Raw genomic sequence first — 16,192 nt, 5'->3', positions numbered from 1 at the left:
TATGTTTTTGCTGATCTTCCTTGAGCTCCTAAGAATCTCTAGACTTACATTGAGAGCAGAATGAAGTCTCATTAAATATTATCAAGTCTCCTGTTCTTTTTCCTTTCAGGAAGGAAAGCTCAAAACTCCTTGGACCTACCCACGACATTATGTCAGCTGTCAATGACACCAAATTCAAATCTGTCATGTTCTTTCTTACTGGCATAGCTGGACAGGAATACCTCCATCTCTGGATCTCTATTCCTTTCTGCTTTATATATGTTATCTCAATAGTAGGAAATTCAGTCATTCTGTTCATTATAAAAACAGATCCAAACCTTCATGAGCCCATGTACATTTTCCTTTCCATGTTGGCCGTCACAGATTTTGGCTTATTGATAGCCACCATACCGACGATACTGGGCATATTCTTGTTTAACTCTAGGGAGATCAGCCTCAATGCCTGTTTTGCTCAGCTGTTCTTCATCCACTCACTTGCAAAAATTGAGTCCTCCATGCTGTTACTGATGGCCTTTGACCGTTTCATCGCAATCTGTAACCCACTGAGATATGCTTCCATCTTAACTCCACCGAGAATAGCCAAGATGGGGTTGGTGTTTGTGCTAAGAGGGGTGGCTGTAGCATTACCATTCCCCATTCTCCTGAAACGGTTCCGATACTGTCGAGCCAACGTCCTCTCCCATTCCTACTGCCTGCACCAGGATGTCATGAAGTTGGCTTGTTCGGATATCACAATCAACTACATCTATGGCTTGTTTACTACTCTCTTCACGTTTGGATTGGACTCTTTGCTCATCTTCCTCTCTTACATGATGATCCTCAAAACAGTGCTGAGCATCGCATCCCACACGGAGTGCCTGAGGGCCCTGAACACCTGCGTCTCCCACCTCTGTGCCGTCCTGCTCTTCTACACACCAAACATCGGCCTGGCTGTGACACACAGATTCGGGAATGGCTCTTCTCACTTGCTTCAGATTCTCCTGGGATATGTCTACCTGCTGGTCCCGCCCCTGATGAATCCAATCGTGTATAGCGTGAAAAGCAAACATCTTCGTGCGAGGATAACCAGGGCATTTGTCAAGTGAAGAGTGTTTCATCCCCCATCGCCAGCACTGGACACACAGTAGAAAAAAACCACAAGTGACAGCCACGGCCACCTGTTCCATCCTGGTTCCTTTTACCCTAAGGCCCCTCTCTCTGCCCTATCTCTTCCCCGAAGGCCCCACCCCTACTACTCCCCTTTACCCGAGACTCTTCCCCATCCCCAGGCTACAGCCCAGAGCCAGGACGTGGTAAGAGCTACCCAGGGAGCCACAACACCTTGAGGAGCCAGAGACTCTCCACATTTTACCCTCCCAGGATGTGAAACCCAGGGAAGGTGGACAGTTCAGGGCTCGAAACAGCAGCCTGAGTTCTGGTAGCAGCTCTTACCATAGCCCGACTCTGGCCTGGCTGGGAGGCAGAGAGTCAAGGAAAGTGGAGGAGCAGGGGGCAGGACTTAGTGGGAAGAGATGGGGCAGGGATCAAGGCTTCAGAAGAAAAAGGGGAAGAAGGGGCAAGTCTGAACAAACGCTGACCCCAGCAAGTAGGATGCAGGGGTGTGGGGGTTCCTGAGTAAAGGAGGAAGATGGGGCTGGAGGGTCGGACAGCCTGTGTGTTGGAGAAGATTAAATTAATGTGACCCCACAAAGGGGACTTCTCTTTTAAGTATCCCAGGTTGAGAGTAAGTCATTGCTTGGACCTTATCTTTGAAAACTCATGGCGACCAGGGGAAGTCCCGGAAGACTGGAAAAAGGCTAATGTAGTGCCAGTCTTTAAACAAGGGAAGAAGGAGGATCCTGGGAACTACAGGCCAGTCAGCCTCACCTCAGTCCCCGGAAAAATCATGGAGCATGTCCTCAAGGAACATGGAGCATGTCCACCAATTCTGAAGCACTTAGAGGAGACGAAAGTGATCAGGAACAGTCAGCATGGATTCACCAAGGGCAAGTCATGCCTGACTAATCTAACTGTCTTCTATGATGAGATAACTGGTTCTGTGGATGAGGGGAAAGCGGTGGACGTGTTATTCCTTGACTTCAGCAAAGCTTTTGACACGGTCTCCCACAGTATGCTTGCCAGTAAGTTAAAGAAGTATGGGCAGGATGAACGGACGATAAGGTGGATAGAAAGCTGGCTAGATTGTCAGGCTCAACGGGTAGTGATCAATGGCTCCATGTCTAGTTGGCAGCCAGTATCAAGTGGAGTGCCCTAAGGGTCGGTCCTGGGGTCGGTTTTGTTCAATATCTTCATTAATGATCTGGAAGATGGTGTGGATTGCACCCTCAGCAAGTTTGCAGATGACACTAAACTGGGAGGAGAGGTGGACACTGGAGGGTAGGGATAAGATACAGTGGGCCCTAGACAAATTAGAGGCTTGGGCCAAAAGAAATCTGATGAGGTTCAACAAGGACAAGTGCAGAGTTCTGCACTTAGGACGGAAGAACCCAGTGCACAGCTACAGACTAGGGACCGAATGGCTAGGCAGCAGTTCTGCGGAAATGGACCTAGGGGTGACAGTGGACAAGAAGCTGAATATGAGTCAGCAGTGTGCCCTTGTTGCCAAGAAGGCCAATGGCATTTTGGGATGTATAAGTACGGGCATTGCCAGCAGATAAAGGGACGTGATTGTTCCACTCTATTCGACATTGGTGAGGCATCATCTGGAGTACTGTGTCCCGTTTTGGCCCCACACTACAAGAAGGATGTGGAAAAATTGGAGAGGGTCCAGCGAAGGGCAACAAAAATGATTAGGGGTCTGGAACACATGACTTATGAGGAGAGGCTGAGGGAACTGGGATTGTTTAGTCTACGGAAGAGAAGAATGAGGAGGGATTTGATAGCTGCTTTTAACTACCTGAAAGGTGGATCCAAAGAGGATGGATCTAGAATATTCTCAGTGATAGCAGATGACAGGACAAGGAGTAATGGTCTCAAGTAGCAGTGGGGGAGATTTAGGTTGGATATTAGGAAAAACTTTTTCACCAGGAGGGTGGTGAAACACTGGAATGGGTTACCTAGGGAGGTGGTGGAATCCCCTTCCTTAGAAATTTTTAAGGTCAGGCTTGACAAAGCCCTGGCTGGGATGATTTAGTTGGGGATTGGTCCTGCTTTGGGCAGGGGGTTGGACTAGATGACGTCAAGAGGTCCCTTCCAACTCTGATATTCTATGATTCTGTGATTCTTAGAGGGAAGGTCAGTGTGCCTACAGGGCCACCTCAGGCCTGAAGGAGGCAACATAGGGTGGATCCTGTTCACAGGAACTTGGCCAGAGTGTGCTGTGCTCTAGGAAGCTATCACCTGGGCCGATGTAAGCCCAGCCCTCAGGCTGCTCTAAACTCCACTGAGGCCGGGGGAGAACAGGCCAGCGAATCAAACCTCTGTAACTGGCTCCGTGCCATCCCCGCTCTCTGCCGCGCAGGGGGGAGCTCTGCTTGTGCATCAGACAATCCAGCCGGGCCTGTCACCATTCAGGAGTCCGGAAGGCTGGTCCTGTGGTGTGGGCACGGCTCTGCAACGCAATGCAAGAAAACTGGGTTTGATTCCCTTCCTGTGGGCAAGCCGTTGGCTGTCTGAGCCTCTGCTCAGGTGTATAATAGCTCTGCCCTGCCTCACAGCAGTGGCAGGAGGATAAATACATTCAAGGTGCTTAGATACTCTGAGACCCAAAGATCAGGGCGGTGTCAGGGTTCCACAGAGCAACACCTCTGACATTTGTGTATAAAAGGACTCTTACCACAGCCTTCTGTGACAGCTGTCTTCTGGGAAGCCCCATGACTCCAGCCCCTTAGTGTCTGTGGCAGATGTGGGGATGCTTGGGGCTGACAGTGAAGGGTGGGTATTGGATCTCTGAGGGGAGCGATGGAGTGTCACAGGGATGCCGGGAGTTCCAGCACAGTCACGGGAACAGTGTTTGCAAGCCATTGAGGCTGAATCGGTTTAACTGCCAAACAATGGAGCAAGCGGCACTGGGACCTCATCTTAGATATCTTGCTCAGAGAAAACAGTCTCAGGGCAAACGTCAGTTCACACCTTGGCCCTGAAACATGGACATGGCTGAGCACTATGGTTACTGGGCCCAGGCTTACACAGGTTGCACCAAGGATTGCTTTCACTAGAATGGAATAAACAGATGGGAAGATGTTCTCAGAGACACAGGGAAAGTAGGATGTGTCCCAAGAGCTCCTTGGTTTCCCTAAAGAATGTAAATGGGCCAGTTCTGTTCCTCTGTCTCCAGAGCAAAGTCTGTCTAACTCAGCTTGTAGTGAGACGCAAGATAGATGAGTGTAGACATGTGAGAGCTGCCTGCTATTTTATAACCATTTTCTCCAATGCTTTGTGCTGTTTGCTAATCAACCTACTAGTTTTAAGGAGGGTGGGGGTGAGTCTATAGCTCTGGTCACAAGCATCCCAAATGGAAGAGACTGAGGTGTCCAATCAGATCTACTTGGTGATAAGCATTTAGCAGAGATGGGGTATTGTTCCAAGCTCAAAAAGTGGGACAATTGTAAGACTCCCCCCAAGAAAGGAAAGGACCTGGTTTAGAGGGTACAGAGATGATATATCCCGGTTTTATTGTGGCAGTCCCAATTTTTCTTGGCCAGCGTCTATCCTTGTTGAGTGTCTGTCAGCATTCAGAGGAGCAACTTGTTCAAGTTGCAGCCAAGGTACGATCCACTCAAGACAATAATTCATATCCCTGGTCTACACTACGAGTCTAGGTCAGATTTAGCAGTGTTAGATCAGTTTAGCCCTGCACCCGTCCACACTACGAAGCCGTTTTTTCCAACTTCAAGGGCTCTAAAAACCGGTTTCTGTACTCCTTCCCGACGAGTGGATAAGCACTGAAATTGACCTTGCTGGGTCCAATTTGGGGTAGTGTGGACACAATTTGACAGTATTGGCCTCTGGGAGCTATCCCAGAGTGCTCCATTGTGACCAATCTGGACAGCACTCTCAACTCAGATGCACTGGCCAAGTAGACAGGAAAAGCCCAGCGAACTTTTGAATTTCATTTGCTGTTTGGCCATTGTGGCGAGCTGATCAGCACAGGTGACCATGCAGAGCTCATCAGCACAGGTGACCATGCAGTCCCAGAATCGCAAAAGAGCTCCAGCATGGACTGAATGGGAGGTACTGGATCTGATCGCTGTATGGGGAGATGAATCCGTGCTATCAGAACTCCATTCTAAAAGACAAAATGCCAAAATAAATGAAAAAGTCTCCAAGGGCATGAAGGACAGAGGCTAGAACAGGGACCCGCAGCAGTGCCGCGTGAAACTTAAGGAGCTCAGGCAAGCCTACCAAAGAACCAGAAAGGCAAACGGCTGCTCCGGGTCAGAGCCCCAGACATGTCGTTTCTATGATGAGCTGCATGCCATTCTAGGGAGTGCCCCTTCAGCTACCTCAGCCCTGTGCGTGGACTCCGTCAATGGACTCTCACGCAACAGGGATGCGGATTTCAGAGATGAGGAAGATGATGATGAGGAGGAGGTTGAAGCACAGCAAGCAAGCGGAGAAACCATTTTCCCCGACAGCCAGGAACTGTTTCTCACCCTGGATCTAGTACCCCCGAAACCCACCGAAGGCGGGCTCCGGGACCGAGAAGGCAGAGAAGGGACCTCTGGTGAGTGTACCTTTGTAAATATAATACATGGTTTAAAAGCAAGCGTGTTTAATGATTAATTTGCCCTGAAGACTTGAGATGCATTCGCGGCCAGTACAGCTACTGCAAAATCCTGTTAACGTGCATGGGGATGGAGCAGAAATCCTCCAGAGACACCTCAATGAAGCTCTCCTGGATGTACTCTCAAATCCTTTGAAAAAGGTTTCTGGGGAGGGCAGCCTTATTCCGTCCTCCATAGCAAGACACTTTACCATGGCAGGCCAGCAGTACGTAGTCTGGAATCATTGCATAACAAAGCATGGCAGCGAATGGTCCCAGTGTTTGTTGGCATTCAAGCAACATCCGTTCTTTATCTCTCTGTGTTATCCTCAGGAGAGAGATATCATTCATGGTTACCTGATTGAAATAGGGGAATTTTATTAAGGGGACATTCAGAGGTGGCCGTTCCTGCTGGGCTGTTTGCCTGTGGCTGAACAGAAATCATCCCCGCGATGCGGGCAGGGATGAAGTGATCATCCCAGAGAATTGTGTGTGTGTGTGTGTGGGTTGGGGGATTAGTTGGGTTTGTGCTGCACATTAACCAGAAAACCGCAGCCCCTCCTTTTAAAAGGCCACCCCAACGGGTACTTGGTATGGGAAATCAGGGTACTGCTGTTTGAAACCATTCCCACATGTTAGGAAGGCTAAAGAAGCCAAAAGACTGTGGCTTACCATGGCTGCCTGCAAGCCGAATTCTGTTGTCCGCCAGCCATGTGTGTGTGATCTCTCACACCAAACCAGCAGGCCCTCAATATAAGAGGCAAAATGTGACCTTGTAAAGAAAGCACACGTGCTATGTAATGTTAACAGCTTGGTTCACCATGAAAGAGTCAACCCATTGTTTTCTAAAATGTCTCTTTTTAAAGACTAATCTCCCTTTTCTCTCTCCCACAGCTGAAAATGTTACATTGCTCCATGTATCATCTCCATCCCAGAGGCTATCAAAGATTAGAAGCTGAAAAAAAACCGCACTCATGATGAAATGTTCTCTGAGCTCATGCAGGCCTCCCACGCTGAAAGAGCCCAGCACAATGCCTTGAGGGAGACAATGTCAGAGTCCAGGAAAGCACAAATCAACGCGAGGACAGGAGGGACGAGCGAGAGGACAGGAGGGACGAGCGAGAGGAGAGATGGCGTCAGCGTGATGAGAGGAGGCAGGATGCAATGCTGAGGCTACTGGAGGATCAAACTGATATGCTCTGGCATATGGTTGAGGTGCAGGAAAGGCAGCAGGAACACAGACCACCGCTGCAGCCCCTGTGTAACCAACCGCCCTGCTCCCCAAGTTCCATAGCCACCTCACCCAGATGCCCAAGAACATGGTGGATGACCTCCGGGCACCCCACCACTCCACCTCAGAGGACTGCCCAAGGGACAGAAAGCTGGCATTCTATAAGTTTTGAAGGGCAATGTGGCTTTGTCCTTCCGTCCTCCCCTAGCGACCGATTTGGCCTCCTGCCGTTTGCCATTGGCCATGACGGGAGTTAAAGCTGGTGTACAGTAAGTCAAGCAGCTGAGGCTCCCTGATGGCCAAGTGGCCCCAAGGGACTGTGCCGGCAGGCTTCATAAAAGGAGCTGCTTCCCAATGTGAACAGATATTGCCTGCAGCCTGTGCAGCCTTGCTGATGACTCCTTGTATTTCAGGGTGAAGACCTCTAGTGTCAGCGGCTCCTCTTCTAGCAGGGACTGGGTACGTTGGCAGGTTTCACTGTCTTTAAAATGCGAAGTGAAGGGGAAAGGCTGGAAGCTGTTTCCATTGGCAGGTGTTCTGTGCAGCGGCAGAGGACTCAGCTGGGCTCTCGGGGTCACTCAGTGACGGGGCTGGAGGACAGGCAGAGCTAGGTAGCTTGGGAACCCCTCCCCCACATCTGCCCATGCTGGGTATGGGTTGTTGAAGCTTCACAGAAATCTGACATTCAAAGTGAGCTCGGACTGTTAAAATCCTGATGCTCCAAGTCCGGGTTTTTCAAGGGGTCATGTTTCTAGAGGTGCCGTGTGCTCTGGCCTATAACGGGGTTGAAAAAAGAACGAGATAAGTTCATGGAGAACAGGTGCATCAATGGCTATTAGCCAGGTTGGGCAGGGATGGTGTCCCTGCCTCTGTTTGCCAGAAGCTGGGAATGAGTAACAGAGGATGGATAACTTGGTGATTCCCTGTTCTGGTCATTCCCTCTGGGGCACCTGGCGTTGGCCACTGTCAGAAGACGGGACACTGGGCTAGATGGACCTTTGATCTGACCCAGTATGGCCGTTCTTGGTTTTATGTTCTTATGGACCCAATCCTGCCGGTGGCTGAGCGAGATGAGACCCCATGGAATATCAGTGACTAGTTCACAAATCGCCTCAGGTATATTTGCTGCTGGAAATTTATTCAGCAAAAGCATTTTCAAAGGTTTTATTCTCTGGCTCAATTGTGAACGCAGGAATTGAGAGCTGCGTTGTTCTATAGTCAGAGGTGTGATAGGGCATATTTCTTTTTCCTGACTGGCTGAGGGCTCCAACATTTCTACCCTGTAGACACCCCTCAGAGCTGCAGGGATACTGGCATCTCTACCCCCTCTCTGGCCTCTGAGTGCCAGACATCAGACCTTGTAGTTTTCCCTCTCCTGGGCTGGAATCCCGCGATCCTCCCACTCTCAGGCTGGGCTCTGGGCTACCACACACTGCGGGTCCACTGGGCTGGCCCTGCAGGTCTGAGTGCGTTCGGCACCTGTGGCTCTTCCCTCTGGGAGTCTGTGATGAGTGGTGAGAGGAGTGACCAGCCAGCCTTCTTGCCCCAAAATACTGCTTGATCTGAAGAGAAGAAAGAAAGTGTAACATGGGAGAATAAGAGGTTTTTTCAAACAACAGTCTGTGCACGTCTCTGAGTCCAAGCCCTCCCACTCTGTTGGGGACCCAGGCAGGCTGAGAGCCTTTAGACTTCCCCAGCCATGTCTGTGCCTGTCAGCCTGAAGAGCTTCTGAGCAGCAGCTGCCCCACCTCTGGACAGACTCCCAGTGCTGGCAAAACAAGCTGTGTAATGTGGCTGGAGCCTGGAAATAGGCTCTTCCCAGCTTGTAGCTCCCGTGTTGTCTCTCAACCTCCATGAAGTGCTCACTGAGTGATGGCTTTTCTTGAGCTGTTGCTTCTCTTCCTGCTTCTTTTTTAGCAGCCTGCTGCTAAACTAAGATGAGCCAGACGAGTTTCTCCTAATATAGGTGGAGCACAAGCATCCCAATACTGAACCCAATACAGCTCTACAGCAAACATCCCCAGAACTGGGTTTAACCCACACATTCATTATGGCAGCTCAGCTCCATAGGTGCCACAGTGCTGTTCCCAGTGCTCCGCATTTTATGAATACAGGACACAGGCAGTCAGAGAGCAATAGGCTACTTTCCTGTGGGAAATGAGGTTCCATTTCCCTGAATACTCATGCACTTGACTTTGAAATCCATGTCCGGCAAGCTCTCATCATGGCTGAATCACAGGTGCTGGGGTTACCTTGTGCTAGTGAGTGAGAGCTCAAGGAATGAATATTTTCTATTGCAATCCCAATGCTTTTTCCTACTCCGGAGACAGGCTACAGACTGACAGAACAGAACCTGAGGAGACCCAGTCAGCTATTAACCCAGGGACAGAGGAGTGACTAGACTTTCGTTTGCTGACAAGGGACTGAATGAGGGCCGAGATGCTGTCATCTTTTCAGGTTCTGAAGAAATCCAGATGACATAAACTAGGTTTTAAGTCCCACTCTAACCTCAGAAATCATCTCTGAAAGCAGATCAGAGGGGAAAGAATGGGTTGGCATGAGTGGACTAAAGTACAGATATGCAAATTGAATGCCAAAACTTTTCATCATTATACAAATATTACAAACCAAAGTTTCATAACATGCATGTCTAGCCAAAGCTAGCAGTAGAATTGTTGGAATCGCAATAGGAAGGAGCACTGGTAACAGTTGTGGAAGAAATTATCTGATAAGGTTTTGTGATGCCCCTATTGCAGGATAATTGTATGTGCTAAGAAGGATGGGAATGGGTCATCTTAGTGGGTGGCCAACAGACAATATGGCAGCAAAAGAGTATCTGAAGGCCGCTGATTATCCAGCTAGTTCCTCTTAAATTTCCCTAACCCATGGCCTACTGTTAACCACACTTGGACTATGATTTACCCTCAAAACTTGATTAAACTGGAAAAATTACTTATCACTGCAATATGTATGATTTTGTCCTTACAAGGCATTGTTGGAAGGGTCTGTGGAAAAGTACCCATGCAGAAGCGTATTGTTTGAAAATGCCACCAAAAACCCTGGATAAGTCTGTTAAAGTGTATGGAAAACAGAGCAGCTTCCCACCCTGTGTGGGGCTATGCTGACTCTCCTGCTCACATAAAATAAAAAAGCCTCAGGCAATTCTGATTCCTAAAACAAAGTGTGGTTCATTTTCCATGACACAGTTAATGGCCTTTGTTTCAGAAACTATTTCAGAAGTACTCCATATCCTTGTTGCAATGGGTTTGTGCTATTAATTTTTTTGTTCAGTGAACCATTGTATGATACTGTCTCCTGGTAACTGACAAGAAGCTGTTTCTAACACATACATTAAGGTCCTGCATTCATTCACTCTGCAAGACTTGTGCAAGGCTTTCCAAACAGCCCTGAGAGAACAGAACCGCTGGCCTGTGTTTCTGCAAAGAGCAGAGCCGAAGTGCAGCAAAGGGGAGTGCAATAGAGGTTGTATATATTTTACGCCCATCAACTGTTACGCACTCATGGCTGAAGTAACTTGCACACTCAGCTGGATATTAGTGCACACCTAGTGTTTGCATTATTCACCCATTTGTGAAGCCAACCCTTCCCCCCAGCTGAAGTAACTGTCAGTCTTATCTTGTAACTTGCCTGATATCCACAGATCCTTGCACAGGGAGATGATGCAGTTCCTGTGAGGATGAAGAGAATCTTGTTGGATGATTGAATTCTCTGGAATCAGTCAATGCTGACCAGGCAAAGCACTTCAATTTCTCTTGGAGGGATTCTTGAGAGTCAGGGTGTATCACGAAGAGCATTTAGTAAGGGACAGTTAACAGAGTTTGGTTCTGATCGAATTTACACATTTATATCTGGAGTGATGCAGTTGAAGTCACTGTTACTGAATTCAGAACCTGGCCCGGCGAATTGATCCCATGTGCTACAAAGAGGCAGTGGCAGAATTTCGACTCTGAGGAGTTGTCATAAACATACAGCTGAGGGTAGCCTAGAATTCCTCCTTACCTGTAAGGGGTTAAGAAGCTCAAATAACCTGGTTGGCACCTGAGCAAAAGGACTATAGACAGTCTCAGTTTGGCAAAAAGAGTAAGTAAATAAGGCAAGGCGTGTTAGACTATCTTTTATTTTTAGCTTGTGAATTTTCCCTATGCTTAGAGGGAGATTTATCCCTGTTTTTTGTAACTTTAAAGTTTTGGCGAGAGGGGAATCCTCTGTGTTTTGAATCTGATTACCCTGTAAAGTTACCTTCCATCCTGATTTTACAGAGGTGCTTCTGTTAATTCTTTATAATTAAGTTCTGTTTTAGAAGAATCTGGTTTACCTATTTGGTCGGTAGATTATTCTCAAGGCTCCCCAGGAAAGGGGGTGATGGGACTTGGGGGGATATTTTAAAGAAACAGGAACTCCAAGTGGTCCTTTTCCTGAATCTTTCTCTAACTCACTTGGTGTTGGCAGCAGCACCCATCCAAGGACAAGGAAGGATTTGTGCCTTGGGGAAGTGTTTAACTTAAGCTGGTAGAAAATAAGCTTCGGGGGTCCTTCATGCGGGTCCCCACATCTGTACCCTAGAGTTCAGAGTAGGGAGGGAACCTTGACAGGAGTGGAGAAAGTGAAAAACAATGTATATAATGAGGCAATGAAACACATTTACAAATAGCTTCAATGGAGGACAGATAATACAACGACTGCTTTCACCATGCACTTGCAATGTGTTTATGTACGTATCATGATACAATGGGCCACACTCAGAAGTGAAGGGCCAGAAAGGGTGTCTGTGTGAAAGTCACAACTGTAAAATCACAGTTATCAAATAGGCTGTGGAACTCCCAGCCACAAGATATCACTGGGGATCAAAGCATGCAGGATTCAAAGAGGGACTGGATGGTTCTAGGGGTAATTGGAAAATCCAATTTCATTAGTGAGCATTTTTTTTAGAAAAGGCTTGGAAGGGCTCTAAGCCCTCCTCATTTATACCACAAAATATGGCTAACTTGTGGGTGTCAGGGGAAACATTCCCTGGGCACTGGTTATCTCATAGCTCCCTATTGCAGGGTTTCTTCCACCTGCCTCTGAAGTTTCTGGAACTGGCCACTGGATAGTGCACTAGATGGACTGCAGGTCTGATCCAGTCTGGCAGTGCCTATCTTCCTATTAATGGTGTACATCCAAGAGTATGTTTTTGCTGATCTTTCTTGAGCTCCTGGGAGTCTCTAGACTTGCACTCAGAGCAGAAAGATGTCTAGTTAAATATCAGCTAGTCTCCTGTTCTTTTACTTTTCAGGAAGAAATGTTGAAAACTTCTTGAACCTGCCCAGTCCATTATGTCAGCTGTCAATGATACCAAATTCCAATTTACAATTTTCCTTCTCACCGGAATACCTGGAAAGGAAGATGTCTATCTCTGGATCTCTATCCCCTTCTGCTTAATGTATGTTATTTCAATAGTAGGAAATTCAGTCATTCTGTTCATTATAAAAACAGATCCAAGCCTCCATGAGCCCATGTACATTTTCCTTTCCATGTTGTCCATCACAGACCTTGGCTTATCAATGTCTACCATACCGACGATACTGGGCATATTCTTGTTCAACTCTAGGGAGATCAGCCTTGATGCCTGTTTTGCCCAGCTGTTCTTCATCCACTTGCTTCAATGTATGGAATCCTCCTTCCTCTTGTTGATGGCCTTTGACCGCTTCATTGCAATCTGTAACCCACTGAGATACGCCTCCATCTTAACTCCATGGAGGTTATCCAAAATGGGACTGCTGTGTGTGCTAAGAGGGGTGGTCCTAGTATTACCACTCCCTTTTCTGCTGACACGGTTCCAATACTGTCGAACTAATATTCTCTCCCATTCCTACTGCACACACCAGGAGGTCATGAACCTGGCTTGTTCGGATATCACAGTCAACAATGTCTATGGCTTGTCTACTCTACTCTTAACCACTGGGTTGGACTCGTTGCTCATCTTCCTCTCTTATGTGATGATCTTCAAAACAGTGTTGAATGTTGTGTCCCATGCGGAGTGTCTCAGGGCCTTGAACACCTGCGTTTCCCACCTCTGTGCCGTCCTGCTCTTCTACCTACCAGAGATCGGCTTGTCTGTGATACACAGATTTGGGAATAGCTCTTCTCACTTGCTTCAGTTTGTCCTGGGCTACTTCTATCCGCTGGTCCCACCCCTAATGAACCCCATTGTGTACAGCGTGAAAAGCAAACAACTTCGTGCAAGGATAATCAGGGTGTTCATCAACTGAAGGGTCAGTTCCTCACGCTGCTCCCATACTAGTGACCTGGGAGTCAAAAAACATAGGCCGCAGCCATCTATTCCATCCTGGAGCCTTACAACTGAGACAAATAGACACAAATCTGACATGAGGAATCATATCATTCAAAAACCAGAAGGAGAACACATCAACCTCTTGGCCACTCAGTAAAAGATTTAAGGGTGGGAATTTTGCAACAGAAAAGCTTGAAAAACAGACTCCAGCGAGAAACTGCTGAGCTTGAATTAATATGGAAACTAGATACCATGAACTTGAGTTTGAATAGAGACTGGGAGTGGCTGCGTCATTACACATATTGAATCTATTTCCCTATGTTAAGTATCCTCACACCTTCTTGTCAACTGTCAAAATGGGCCATCTTGATTATCACTACAAAAAGTTTTTTTCTCCTGCTGATAATAGCTCATCTTAACTAATTAGCCTCTCACAGGTCGTATGGTGACTTCCAACTTATCTGTATGTATATATCTACATATATATATATATATATATCTTACTATATGTTCCATTCTATGCATCCGATGAAATGGGCTGTAGCCCACAAATGCTTATGCTCTCATAAATTTGTGAGTCTCTAAGGTGCCACAAGTACTCCTGTTCTTTTTATATGAGAAGACAGGTGCTACTGATCTCCACTTTGTAGAGAGAGGTCCAGATGGGGTCTAAGGCCCAGAGCAAGGGGAGAGGGGCTGGCGAGGGAGGAGAGCGTAGTCAGGAAAGGAAACCAAGGCCGGAAGCAGCATTTACTAAGTGACGCTGCTCATGGAGAGCCAGGGGAGCGGTGGGATGTTGGCAAATAAAGAGCCGTATCGGTGGCTACCCCAAACTCAGAATTCCTGTTGATACAGTCAGTAAAGAGATGGGACGTGCATGTTGTTTCCAGTTACACCTGGCCTGTCCCTGTCCCGTCTCTGGCTAAACATCCAGGGGCCATGACAAAATCTGGAGAGCTCTTCTGTTGTCCCAGTCCTGGCCCTTCCTGAGCGCTCTGGGTGCTGCGTGATTCATGGGGCTGCACCAGCTGTGGACAGGGGCTACTACTTGGGCAGAGACACCCACCCTTCCCCGACGCCTTCAGCCAGATTCTTGTGTCTGAGTGGTGTGAGAGACCTGATTTATACAGGAGCCCCAGGAGAAGGCACCCACCCACTCCTCCTCCTTTTCCTCTAAGGCCTTTGCTCCATTTTTCCCCCCACAAGGCTTCATGCTCTGCTCCTCCTCTTCTCCTTGAGGGCCCGCCTCCTGGTCTTCCTGAAAGCTAGAGCTAGGCTATGTTAAGAGCCACCCAGGGATCCTGGCCCACCGTGGGGAACCACGGACCCCTATCTGCCCTGGGCATGGTGGGGCAAGAGGAGGAGCAGGAGCAGGGGCCCGAAAACAGCCTCCATCCCATGACCCTGACTCCCCACAGGTAGCAAAATGGAGTTTAGTGTAAACTTAGGTTAAAACTTCCCCAAGGTACAAATTAATTTTATCCTTTGCCCCTGGATTTCCACTGCCACCACCAAACACTCTCAAAAAGCTTCCTGGATTGTCTGTACACTGCTGTATTGCTCTCCCAGCAGATGTCAGGGTGTCAAGGTTCCTTCCCCACTCTGAACTCTAGGGTACAGATGTGGGGACCGGCATGAAAACCTCCTGAGCTTACTTTTACTAGTTTCGCTTAAAACTTCCCCAAGGTACAAACTTCCACTGCCACCACCACACTCTATCTGGGTTCCTGAGAAAACATAGTTGGGACACGTCTTTCCCCCAAAATCCTCCCAACCCTTGCACCCCACTTCCTGGGGAAGGTTTGGTAAAAATCCTCACCAATTTGCATAGGTGACCACAGACCCAAACCCTTGGATCTTAGAACAATGAAAATGCATTCAGTTTTCTTACAAGAAGACTTTTCATAGAAGTAAAGGAATCACCTTTGTAAAATCAGGATAGTAGATACCTTACAGGGTCATTAGATTCAAAACATAGAGAATCCCCCTAGGCAAAACCTTAAGTTACAAAAAAGACACACAGACAGGAATAGTCATCCTATTCAGCACAGCTCTTTTCTCAGCCATTGAAAGAAATCATAATCTCACACATACCTAGCTAGATTACTTACTAAAATTTCTAAGACTCCATTCCTGTTCTATCCCCGGCAAAAGCAGCATACAGCCAAGCAAAGACCGTTTGTTTCTCTCCCTCCTCCCAGCTTTTGAAAGTATCTTGTCTCCTCATTGGTCATTTTGGTCAGGTGCCAGAGAGGTTACCTTTAGCTTCTTAACCCTTTACAGGTGAGAGGATTTTTCCTCTGGCCAGGAGGGATTTTTAAGTGGTTTACCCTTCCCTTTATATTTATGACAAGTGTCATGTGGTCTGATCACATGCTTTTGCATTCCCTGCTGAGTCATAGCTTCCATTATCCATAGGCTGTCTGGAGCAGTCTCAGGAAGGCTTTTCTCAGGTAGGGGATGAGCTTTTCCTGGGGTCTATTATTTCCCCTAATGTGCCAACAACCAGAATAGACCCTTCATAACCAGCTGTCTAGACTGTAAGTATTTTCCCGAGTGGGTGTCAGCCTGGTGTATCTACACAGATAAATAGTCAATATTCATAACTTCAGATGCAAAAATAAAAATGCGTACACGTGGGATCATCATATTCTGCCAATCAGAACTTTTCCATAGACACCTCACAGGACACGTTTTGTACAGGATGCGTTATAACTATGTCATAATCACATCACAATGATGACAATGGGGGAAGTGTCACAGAAGCCTCCTCAGCTGCCCTGGAACCTTCATGGCACATGTAAAAAGCTCAAGTTCTTCAAGAAGAGACAACTGTGTGGTAGCAGATGGGGTGTGGGAGGGTACCGGGTTACAGTCACAGGAGCGAGGGAGGCTCAGGCTTGTCCAGGAGCGGAGGCTCTTGGAAGCCATTACCACCCAGCAGAGGTCAGCCCAGCCCTCA

General features: G+C 47.7%; 2 protein-coding genes across 2 annotated transcripts; both read left to right on the top strand.

Annotated features, from left to right (window-relative positions):
* The first annotated feature begins 116 nt into the window (after positions 1-116).
* On the top strand, positions 117-1,085 carry LOC102935360 (olfactory receptor 51G2). The gene has a single exon (XM_007055306.3). It carries the CDS (start codon positions 150-152, stop codon positions 1,083-1,085), a length of 936 nt encoding a protein of 311 aa, XP_007055368.2. The 5' UTR covers positions 117-149.
* Positions 1,086-12,250: 11,165 nt separating this feature from the next.
* Positions 12,251-13,207, top strand: LOC119565310 (olfactory receptor 51G2-like). The gene has a single exon (XM_037889814.2). The coding sequence runs from the start codon at positions 12,272-12,274 to the stop codon at positions 13,205-13,207; it is 936 nt and encodes a 311-aa protein (XP_037745742.1). The 5' UTR covers positions 12,251-12,271.
* Positions 13,208-16,192: the final 2,985 nt, after the last annotated feature.

Source organism: Chelonia mydas, chromosome 1, assembly GCF_015237465.2.
Source record: "Chelonia mydas isolate rCheMyd1 chromosome 1, rCheMyd1.pri.v2, whole genome shotgun sequence".
NCBI lineage: Eukaryota > Metazoa > Chordata > Testudines > Cheloniidae > Chelonia > Chelonia mydas.
Note: the sequence above shows the minus strand (reverse complement) of the source record. Positions and strands in the feature narration are given on the sequence as shown.